The following is a 12,163-nucleotide window of genomic DNA, read 5'->3' on the forward strand; positions in this document are numbered from 1 at the left end:
AATCAATTAGATGTAACCAAAAGTCTCTTAATGCGTGTGGAATACGTAATTTTTCCCTTTGGGATCAATAATCTTCTGTCAGCTGTTCCATCCGTGCGTCCGTAGTAATTATTGTAAAAGTACGGATTTCGGTCATAGCTGGTCTGGTTCAGTTCTGTATTTTAGAAGTCGGTCAAGGGCGGACGAATGCAAGAAAATTTACAAAAATAAACGATGTTTGACAAGTTATTTGGAAAAGAACATGACGTTTTTAATGCAATAAATGGATTAAACATTTACTGGAGGCAACTTTTATCACGTTTAAATGAAGATACAAACTTATTTTGCCGCCGAAATTTAGGTTGATGAATGTTTTCGAGTAACAAGCACCGGAACTTGTGATATAAAGTTGTATTTTTATCAAATAACCTGCTACACACTGCAAAGACAATGCTTCAACCTCTTCTCTTAAGATGATGAATCGTTTGTGTCTAAATTTCTTTAATTATCATTAAAAAAATTGATGCTTCATCAACTTGGTAAAAATTTGAAAATGTCCGATGACGGAAGCGACTGAAAGCAAATATCGTCAAGAACAGGGCGACTTGTTTTCGCTTTTGGGGGTCGGGGAAAGCGAAGTGACGGTCGGGAAAGCGACTTCTTCGCCCAAGTCGCCTGGTAGCGTGAGCCCTGCATACCAATGAAATCATGAAAATTGGTACTTTGGATTTAACTTATTATTGTCGGTACTCATTTTTGTGGATTGAAAAAAACAGTATTGATTGTGCAATTTTTGTCGAGCCTGCAACTTTTGTTGCAGAAAGCTCGACATAGGGATAGTGATCCGGCGGCGGCTACGGCGGCAGCTACGGCGGCGGCTACGGCGGCGGCGTTAGCTAACTTCTTAAAAGGTTTATATTTTAGAAGGTGAAAGACCTGGATGCTTCATACTTTGTATATAGATGCCTCATGTTACGAAGTTTCCGTCAGTCACATGTCCAATGTCCTTGACCTCATTTTCATGGTTCAGTGACCACTTGAAAAAAAAGTTCAAAATTTTTGTAATGTTGAATTCTCTCTTATTTTAAGTAATAGGATAACTATATTTGGTATGTGCGTACCTTGCAAGGTCCTCATGCCCGTCAGACAGTTTTCACTTGACCTCGACCTCATTTCATGGATCAGTGAACAAGGTTAAGTTTTGGTGGTCAAGTCCATATCTCAGATACTATAAGTAATAGGGCTAGTATATTTGGTGTATGGAAGGACTGGAAGGTGTACATGTCCAACTGGCAGGTGTCATCTGACCTTGACCTCATTTTCATGGTTCAGTGGTTATAGTTAAGTTTTTGTGTTTTGGTCTGTTTTTCTCATACTTTATGCAATAGGTCTACTATATTTGTTGTATGGAATGGTTGTAAGGTGTACATGTCTAGCGGGCAGATGTCATCTGACCTTGACCTCATTTTCATGGTTCAGTGGTCAAAGTTAAGTTTTTAAGTTTTGGTCTTTTTATCTAATATTATATGCCAAAGGTCAACTATATTTGGTGTATGGAAATATATTATAATCTATATGTCAGTCCCGCAGGTTTTATTTGACCATGACCTCAATTGCACGGTTCATTGCACAGTGTTAAGTTTTTATGTTTTGGTCTATTTTTCTTAAACTATAAGTAATAGGTCAACTATATTTGTTGTATGGAAGCTTTGTTAGCTGTACATGTCTGTCTGGCATGGTTCATCTGACCTTGACATCAATTTCATGGTTCATTGGTCTTTGTTTAGCTATCTTGGTTAATGTTAAGTTGATGTGACAATTGTAATCAAGCTTTATACTTAGGACTATCAACATAATATCAATGATTAGTAAAGAAGGCGAGACATTTCAGTGTGTGCACCTTTGTAATGATAAAGCTTTTGCTCTGATATTTAATTTGAGCCAGAAACTGTCAATTAAGTGTTGATGCACTAAAAGAATGATTTAGCTATAGATGTAATACAGCAGTTATATGTGTTATATTTATATTTTTATTTGTAGTTTGAGAGCCAAGCATGGACAGCAAACCTTCATGAATGCACTCCACGGAAGTAGCTCAGCAGACATGGCTACAAGGTATGACGATTCAAATATTTCATGCAAAACAGGCTATTAGCAAATTCCCGTTATTGACCCCGTTATTAGAGATCCAGTAATATATTTTAGCACAGGTCTACATATATTTTAACTCATCTAAATTGGTTGAGTAATATATCGAGGAACATCTACATATATTTTTGCAAATTGAAGGCCTATGCATATGCTCCTAAACTCCAGAGAACATTTGAACACCTACAAATATTTTCACCAATCCGGACTGGTCGAGTAAGATGTTTCAATAGAAATAAGAAGATGTGGTATGAGTGCCAATGATGCAACTCTCTGTCCAAGTCATAATAAATGCCGATTTATGTTTCTGACAGTCTTGACTGGCTGAGTAATATATTTGAATAACTGCCTATATTTTCAACCATCTTGACTGGTGGGTTAATATATTTGAACATCTACATATATTTTTGATAATTGAAGGCCTATGTATATGTTCACCCATCTCAACTGACGATATTGTCAAGTATGATTAAGTTTTGTTATTCAGCAGTTTTTATTTTTCAGGGAACTTGCCTTCTTCTTCCCGGATTTTGTAGCACCACATGTGGACGGTAAAGCACCCAAACTCCAGAGAACACTTGCTTTAGTTAGACCAGAGGCCTTCAGACTGCATAAAGGTATTTGACTTGAATGAAACTAGTGAAATATTTATACAAATTGCACCATTGGCATTGCATTAAATGTTGATTGTCAGTGTAAAATATTTACAGTGATGGCAAAAAATAAATAAATACTGCTTCATGCTGTTGTGCCTACCTCAACACTTTTTATAAACTGTTTAAATGCAGACATTTTTGGAAGGACTGTTTTAGTCCAGACTTTTTTTTAGATTGGATTTTAGTTAAAACTGAGCATTTAATTTTGTTGGTAAATTATATGCATTTATTAATGCAGGTTGTATACCTCAATTCGTTTAACATGCATGTTTACCCATTTGTATTCCTCTGTTCTTTCATGCAAAATGTCGAATAAATTACATGAGAAAAAAGAACACATACAGTGTATGCTCTTAACACTATTTTGGTATACACTTGCATTTCAGGTTTTTATGCCCCCTGCCGCAAGGCAACAGGTGTCTTAAGTGTTACCTTTAACCGTTAGTCCTATTTTCTTAAAAAGCCAGATTGAGCTATTTATACCACTCAAACATTTATATATCTAACACTGTTTTTCAGACGAAATTATTTCTAAGATTCGTGAATCTGGATTCAAAGTTGCCATGCAAAAGGAGATGCAGTTGACGAAAGAAATGGCAGAAGAATTTTACAAAGAACATACAGGCCAAGAATACTTTGACCAGCTTGTTACAAATATGTCCAGGTAACTTATAGACAAATTTCTTTGAAAGATTTATAGCTCCATGTTAGAAAACTGATTTTAATATACTATGTCAAAAATTGCACTTCATTTTACATTTATTTATTTGATAAAATGTTTATAATGTCCATGTTTATTTCTCAAAAACTAAAAATTGTATAAACATTTGAATTTCTTTTACACTGAAGTTAAATTTCATTTCCATAAATGTTTTAGATATTATACAAGGTTAACACTGGCATTTTGGGTAACCTTTGTTATTGACGACTACATTACTAACCATTTAACAAAATCAAGTAGTTTTTATTGTAATATTAGGGAGTACTGATTGTATTTGACTTAATTTAATTCCAGTGGTCCAGTGTTGGCCCTTGGCTTGGCCAGGGAAGATGCTATTGAGGGCTGGAGAAGTATGTTGGGTCCAAAGGAAGTTGACAAAGCTAAAGAAGAGGCCCCAGAAAGGTGAATTATAGTAACATTATTTGTTTGTATGGAAACATGTTGTCGGATTTGTGGATTGACTGATTTTCCAACAAGAACCTACCAACATAATTGCTGTTTCTAAAACAAAAGATAGGGGTAAATCATGTGAAAAGGCCAATTGCTACCCGACTTGGTCTTTAAAAAAAAACCCATTATTTTAAGATTACAGTTAAGGATTATTGGTGTTGACCCCCAACTGTCAAAATGTCATGGCCACCATAATTGCATGAAGTATTACATAATTTGCAATACAAAAAAATTAATTTGTGAAGACACAAATGCTATCAAATACTGGAAAAAAGGATTTATTCATGTTCCCATTTGTAATTATGGTTAATGATCCAAACTGATGTCACATATGACCTCCAACATTTCTAAATCAGATAATTAGACAAAGAATCAAGTAAAACAATTGCAATATTATAAGAAATTCTGTGAAAATGCCAATTTTTGCATAAATTGTACTATTCGGATACCTGATTATGCATATTGGTGAAGTTGATTGAAATAATTATTTTCCAGTTTACGAGCCAAGTTTGCTGTGGATGATGCAATTAATTCTTTACACGGCTCAGATTCAGAAGACACAGCCAAAAAAGAATTAGACTTTTTCTTCCCAATGGAACAGACAGTCGCCGTTATCAAACCAGATGCTGAAGGAACTAAAGGTATGGAAATGAGTTCACCAAAAATAAAATTAACCATTTTTACCGTTAGTAATGATATAAGCCAACATGGCCACCATCATTATAAAAAAAAAATTGGCTAAAAATTCTTTAAAGAAAATAATTTTATAAGGCAAATATGAAAACAATCTTGGGCACAAATGCTGTTAAATTTTGGGAAAAGAATATAATAATGTTACTCATTTTAAACAAAGATCTGATACTCATGTTTGACATATTTTTGAAACACAATGTTTTTCTTCCCTCTTAAAAGTATTTTACACTTTTCACACTGCACAAAAATGTATTTGTGAACTTGAATTTAAAGCATATCATTGCTGGTATTGGAAAGGCCACTTTCTCCTTTCAACCTTCAGACAAGTACTGTATATTTATTCCTATAAAACAGGTCAGCTGAATTCTTATTTTGACAACATCAGACAGGAATGCCCTTTATTGTCAAGCTACCAATGACTGTTTTTCACTACCATTAACGTCAAATGAGACTTAAATTTTAATCATCATTCGTCAAATCTCATTTTGTAGCTACCATTAGAATCAAATGGAGTAAAATGTTTTTATGCCTCATTTATGGGCATTATGTTTTCTGGTCTGTGCGTCCGTTCGTTTGTTTGTTCGTCTGTTCGTCCGTCTGTCCCGCTTCAGGTTAAAGTTTTTGGTCGAGGTAGTTTTTGATGAAGTTGAAGTCCAATCAACTTGAAACTTAGTACACATGTTACCTATGATATAATCTTTCTAATTTTAATGCCAAATTAGAGATTTTACCCCATGTTCACGGTCCACTCAACATAGAAAATGATCGTGCGGATGGGGCATCTGTGTTCTTGTAATTTGCATTATAATATTCTTATGTGTTCATTACTCAACTATTTGCTATTTTTGTGGCATTTAATAGCTGCTATATAAGTACTGGTTTATTTATCACTATTTATTATTCTATGAATTAAAGGAGATGTGGGGTATAATTCATTGAGACAACAGCTCAAATCATTACCCCTGTATTCAGTTTATTGGACTATGAATACTGTATACTTCACTTGTTGCCTAGTTTACCTTGCTATGAATCTAGCACTGTTTACTGGTGTAAATATAGTGCTAGCAAGTGAACAAAGAAATATTTAGAAGTGTATATTTAAGGATGTTTCTTTGTCTGTTTGAAAATAACAAGCTTTTTATGTCCCATTTATGGGCGTAATGTTTTCTGGTCTGTGCATTTGTTCGGTCGTCTGTTCTTCCGTCTGTTCATCTGTCTGTCCCGCTTCAGGTTAAAGTTTTTGGTCAAGGTAGTTTTTGATAAAGTTGAAGTCCAATCAACTTGAAACTTAGTACACATGTTCCCTATGATATGATCTTTCTAATTTTAATGCCAAATTAGAGTTTTTCCCCCATTTACACGGTCCATTAAACATAGAAAATTATAGTGCGGATGGGGCATCTGTGTACTGGGGACACATTCTTATTCAAAGACTATTATAAATAAAAAGTATGTGAATAAAGGAACTAAAATAGCAGAAAAAAATTAAGGGTCTGTGTGCTGGTTTATAAGATATAAGCCATTGAAAATTTGGCGGAAAGTAATTCTCTCTAAATTTTTCATACATTGAACATTGGCATCTTTTTTCTTTCAAAAACTATGAAAAAAATAACACGGATTTTATAAGATTTTTAAATATGGCCTTTTAAACTATATGTTACATACATATGAAAAGAAAAGTAGGGGTTCACGGGGAAAATGTTTTAATGGCAAAACATGGATAAAACCAGAGGATTCTGAATATCTGACAAAAATTCAAAAACAAGAGGAGTGAATATCCTTAAAATTTCTTTTTTCATTTATAGATGAGATTATTGACAGAATACACGAGGCTGGTTTCAAAATAGCAGCCAGGAAAGAAACTAAATTGACCAAAGAGATTGCAGAAGAATTTTATGCTGATCATAAAGACAAAGATTATTATAATGACCTCGTAGAACATATGACAAGGTTTGTATGCACTATTTTTAGAACTTTTGAGCTCTAATTATGGATTATTGGAAATAATGTATTATTGGATTAGGGACATATCAGATTAGTAAAAATTAAAACAGATTATTGTTATTTTTCTATTTACTTTCAACAAGTCCTGCAGGAAATACAGGCATCTGTTTGAGTTTTGTTTTTTATTTTATAAATAGTCCTAAAATTGATAAAAAATCATTTATTGGTGACAAAAAAGAACAAATAACTATTTCATTTTGGTATAATGTACAAGAAAATTGATATTTCGATAGAAATGGTTAAAATTCACCCATATGAGAAGAAGTTAGTTAACAATAAGTGTCATTAAAAAATGTTTTTTTTTTTAATTGTTTTTTAAAAAAATTATATTGTTTTAAAGTGGTCACACATATTTAATGGTTGTTTTATAAAACCTCTATGGTTTTATAGTTGCCCAACATATTTGATGGTTGTTTATAAAACCTTTTATTGTTTTATAGTGGTCCAACATATTTGATGATTGGTTGTTTTCCAAAACCTTTTATCGTTTTATAGTGGCCGAACATATTTGATGGTTGTTTTTAAAACCTTTTACTGTTTTATAGTGTTCCAACATATTTGATGGTTGTTTTTAAACTTTTTTATTATTTTATAGTGGTCCAACATATTTGATGGTGCTATCAAGAGAAGGTGCAGTTGATGGTTGGAGGTCTTTGATTGGACCAACTGATCCAACACAGGCCAAAGAAGTTTCCCCTGATAGGTAAGTTTTGTTCAAATCCATTGATAAAATTAAGAATGGAAATGGGAAATGTGTCAAAGAGACAACTCGACCAAAGAGCAGAAAACATACGATGGCCACAAATGGGTCTTCAACACAGCCAGAAAATTCCCCACCTGGAGGTAGGCTTCAGCTGGCCCCTTAACAAAATGTGTACTAGTTCAGTGAAAATGATGTCACACTAAACTCAAAAACATATAAATAACTAAAATTAAAAAAGATACAAGACCAATAAAGGCTCCTGACTAGGGACAGGCGCAAAAATGCGGTGGGGTTAAACATGTTGTGTGAGATCTCAACCCTCCATCTTTACCTCTTACCAATGTAGAATAAACAAACACACAGCAATACGCACATGCATGATGATTTTAATGCATGATGATTTTAATGCATGATGATTTTAATGCATGATGATTTTAATGCATGATGATTTTAATGCATGATGATTTTTAATGCATGATGATTTTAATGCATGATGATTTTAATGCATGATGATTTTAATGCATGATGATTTTTAATGTGGTCTTTTTTCTTTCTTCTTCCATGATAAAAGAGTATATAAACATTTTGTTGATGCCTTAAATTGGATTTGATAGATTAAAGGTATGAAATGCGAGGGGAAAACTGTGCTGAAATAATATAAACAAATGTGCACTGGAAGGTTAATAGTAATAACTGATCCTTAAAGAACAAATTTGATACAACAAATCATTTAAAAACTGTTATGAAAAAGTTAGATTAACAAATAGAAATGCATGTCAAATATAAAAAAAAATATCATGGCTCAATCAATTCACTTATTTTTCACATGCTCCACCAACTCTGTGTTGATTATATCAATTTCATGATCCGGTAAACTTGCCAACTCGGAAAATAATAAGCTTGGGATCAACAATCACTGAATGAAGTATTATTTTATTTATATTACATTTTTTTAGTATATATATGCATGCATTTATTTAATAATTTTGAAAATGTTAAAATTAAAAGAAACTGGTTTGGCTGTGTTTTTTAATGTTTAACTTTCATCTTTTTTCACTTCAGTATACGAGCAACATATGGTAAAAGTATTTTGGAGAATGCTGTCCATGGAAGCTCCGATCCAGAGCATGCAAAGAAAACCATCAAAACTATTTTCGGTGATTTGAAGTTCACTCCGGATGGTACAGCGCTAGGTATCATGTTTTACATTTAGTGTAGTTAGACATGTGCATGAGTAACTTCCCCTTACAAAAGATTTTTTTCTCAATTACGTTAGGCTTTCTAACGAATGATCTCCCTTTGCAAGAGACATTTTATAATCTTAGTGAAATCTACAAAATAATGAGTTTCATGTATAAATAAAAAAGATGTTTTTCAGTGAAAATTAAATTATAAATCAATAAGATTTATAAACGAAAAGGAGAATGAATGATTAAAAATATGAAAACGAAAATGGTATTTTCCTAGTCTAATAGATTCTAGCATATTAATAAAAGAATAAGATAAAATGTTAATTCTATATAGGATTGTCAGAACTAGGTTGAAATAATCGAAGCACAAATAATGAGGAGTTAATTCTGCTTGAGAAACTAATAACAATTTTATTTGATTTTTTATAATAATATTTACAATTTTTGCATTTTCTCACTGCATTACTATACAATCTTGCATGCTTCATATATCTTAACTTTTTACCTTTTTTTAAATGTAGATTTTTAAGCTTATGCTTTGGTATAAATCTAACCTTTATGTATTCATACTGGATTCTGCTATATTATTGAAATAGAAGCTTATCCATGTATATGAAGTGGTCAAATTGAAAATATCTTCAATTTGAATCAGAATAATATAAGTTTAATTTAATGAGGGGGAAATGTAATACCAAATGGAACAGACTAATGATATCTGTAATGAAAGGTTGTAGTAGCCAAATTTTCCCCAATTTTTACTGTTTGAATTTGATGAAATTACCTATTGAATGAAAAATTCCCTTTCCATGTTTCTAGTGTTTTAAAATCTAAGGCTAAACATGTATTGTGCATGTACTTTCATTTTAACTTTCGCTTAGATGTTGTAAATGTTGTGTGATAAGGGAAATCTAATGAGTTATTTCCATTTTAAAGATATGGGGAAATATAATGAGTTATTTCCCTTCCAAAGATATGGGGAAATATATGCAAACATATGGGGAATGTAATGAGTTATCTCCCTTTTAAAGATATAGAAAATCAAATTTGTTATCTCCTTTCCAAAGATATGGGAAATCAAGTTTGTTATCTCCCTTCCAAAGATATGGGAAATCAAGTAAGTTATCTCCCTTCCTAAGATATGGGAAATCAAGTAAGTTATCTCCCTTCCAAAGATATGGGAAATCTTATGAGTTATCTCCCTTCTAAAGATTTGGAAAATCTAATGAGTTATCTCCCATCTAAAGATATCGGAAATCTAATGAGCTATCTTGTTTCTTAAATTGATTAAGATATGAAACATTATTGTGATTTCCCATTAATATATAAATACTGGTCTTGCATGCCTCTTACATTTTTAATCAATATTAGTATCAAGGCATCTTTTAGATATTTATAGATATTTTAGCATGTGACTTTCAAAAGTATTTATAGATAAGGCATAGGATTTTCCTAAATATTAACAAATAAAGCATGGGACTTTCCGAAGTATTTATAGATTAAGCATGTGAACCAGGTGTGCTGTTATAGGTGTGATAAGAGAAATATGTTGCAATTTATTGAATTTTGTACATGTTATTTGAAATTGCTGACCCTACAAAGAAGCTAGTTGAAGGTTGAAACTGATGTATCAAACATTTAAACTGAGTTCTGGAAAATTATGCAAAAATGTAGAAGAGAAACTTTACACTAGAAGGCAAAAAAAAAAGTGTTTATAGAACAAATAACCAAAAATAAGAAAAGACTAGTACAACGAAAAAAAATGGTCAAAAACAACAAAGGAATGGTATTTAGGGTTGAAATACAGAGATTATTAAATGGTTGCTGCAGTTGAATTGTCTTGCAATTCTTATAACATGTATAAGGACTTATTTGGTCATATGTCTCATCCAAAAATTTAAGTATTAAAACATCCTTGGCTTTCAATTATGGGGATTGAACATTCCTGAGGAATCAAAATCCTTAAAAAGTGTTTAAAATCACCAAATTTATTAAGTGTTATATTAATTTGATGTCAGAATGAGCTTTTTGGTGATTGTATCTAGCTTCCGCTACCCTTAAAATTTATAGAAAAATGGAACTTTGTTGCTTGAAATTTGCTTCAATTTTATACCATAAAGTCCATAAATAGCTTGCAAATTCTTTGTTAAATGTTCATGATTGCTGCATTCAGTATCATAAGATAAGGTGTGCAAAACACCATAGCATATATTGGCTGTACTGTATGGCTTAGCTGACTTGTGTAGTGGATATTGTTTCACATTGTCATGGTAATGGTGCAATAGCAGTGGAAAATAGAAAACTTCACATTCATGCATTTTGTCGTGCATTGCTAAGTTTTTTCATCACAGTAAGAGCAAATTTTTAACTGGTTAACTCAAAATTGGTCTATGAAGAAAAAGAAGCTATCAGAATGAATTAGAAATAGATAAAAGACAAAAGAGCATAAATGCACATTTAAAAAAAAAAAGTTGAGAACAAACTAAGGTTATTATCATAATTATAGATTGAATTCTAATATATAAAGATTAGCAGATTATATTTAATATAGATATGATAAACACAAATATTTATACCACATTAACATGTTAACATGAATATAGTGAGATGCCAACTAAAGGACCTTAAACTTCGTTCCACTTATTAAATGCTAGTAAACTAAATGTTCATTTTCTAGATTTTAGTTTTAAATTCCAAAACAGTTGGCAAGGTTTTATATTCACTGTTTTCTTGTTCATTGCTCATGTTTCCCTTAAAAGGCAATTTATGTGAGGGAATATTTTCAAAACTAGTAAAAGCAAAACCCTTATTAAAATTTACCACTTAACAGAATCTCAATAAGTCTATATTCCAATCAGACTAATGCTGAATATTTATACATCTTTTAAAAAATCCAAGCGGGGAGATACCTCCTCAATATTGGTCTGACTGCACGATTGGAAAAGCCAGATTTACCTAATCCCAGTCAATCTTGGTATTTCCTTCCTAGGATAAGAAATGTTTAGAATGGTTTAAAAAGTAGGAATATCACTGATGTCATTTTTGTCGAGCCTTCGACTTTAGTCGAAAAAGCGAGACATAGCGATCCTACATTCCGTCGGCGTCGGCGTCGTCGGCGGCGTCAACAAATATTCACTCTGTGGTTAAAGTTTTTGAAATTTTAATAACTTTCTTAAAGTAAACTGGATTTCTACCAAACTTGGACAGTAGCTTGTTTATGTTCATAAGATAGTATGCAGAAGTAAATTTTGTAAAAATAAAATTCTATTTTTTCCGTATTTTACTTATAAATGGACTTAGTTTTTCTGCCATAACATTACATTCACTCTGTGGTTAATGTTTTTGAAATTTTAATAACTTTCTTAAACTATACTGTATTTGTACCAAACTTATACAGAAACTTGTTTATGATCATAAGATAGTATTCAGAAGGAAATTTTGGAAAAATAAAATTCCATTTTTTCCATATTTTACTTAAAAATGGACTTAGTTTTTCTGCCAGGAAACAGTACATTCACTCTGTGGTTAAAGTTTTTGAAATTTTAATAACTTTCTTAAACTATCCTGGGTTTGTACCAAACTTGGACAGAAGCTTGTTTATGATCATAACATAGTATCCAGA

At 32.0% G+C, this 12,163-nt stretch overlaps 2 protein-coding genes across 13 annotated transcripts in view; both read left to right on the top strand.

The window, feature by feature from the left end:
* Positions 1-12,163, top strand: part of LOC139502590 (protein Wnt-6-like) — a 466,832-nt gene that overhangs the window by 328,289 nt on the left and 126,380 nt on the right. The gene's annotated exons all lie outside the window — the stretch shown is intronic.
* LOC139502585 (thioredoxin domain-containing protein 6-like) overlaps positions 1-12,163 on the top strand; it is a 67,606-nt gene that overhangs the window by 20,167 nt on the left and 35,276 nt on the right. For 11 of the 12 annotated variants that reach the window (XM_071292091.1, XM_071292092.1, XM_071292094.1 and 8 more), the window contains 8 exons: positions 2,020-2,094; positions 2,632-2,744; positions 3,303-3,447; positions 3,799-3,906; positions 4,450-4,595; positions 6,453-6,597; positions 7,247-7,354; positions 8,417-8,547. In XM_071292091.1, the coding sequence (XP_071148192.1) occupies positions 2,020-2,094; positions 2,632-2,744; positions 3,303-3,447; positions 3,799-3,906; positions 4,450-4,595; positions 6,453-6,597; positions 7,247-7,354; positions 8,417-8,547 (971 nt within the window). The remainder of the gene's footprint in view (positions 1-2,019; positions 2,095-2,631; positions 2,745-3,302; positions 3,448-3,798; positions 3,907-4,449; positions 4,596-6,452; positions 6,598-7,246; positions 7,355-8,416; positions 8,548-12,163) is intronic. The other variant, XM_071292097.1, reaches the window with a different exon arrangement.

Source organism: Mytilus edulis, chromosome 14, assembly GCF_963676685.1.
Source record: "Mytilus edulis chromosome 14, xbMytEdul2.2, whole genome shotgun sequence".
NCBI lineage: Eukaryota > Metazoa > Mollusca > Bivalvia > Mytilida > Mytilidae > Mytilus > Mytilus edulis.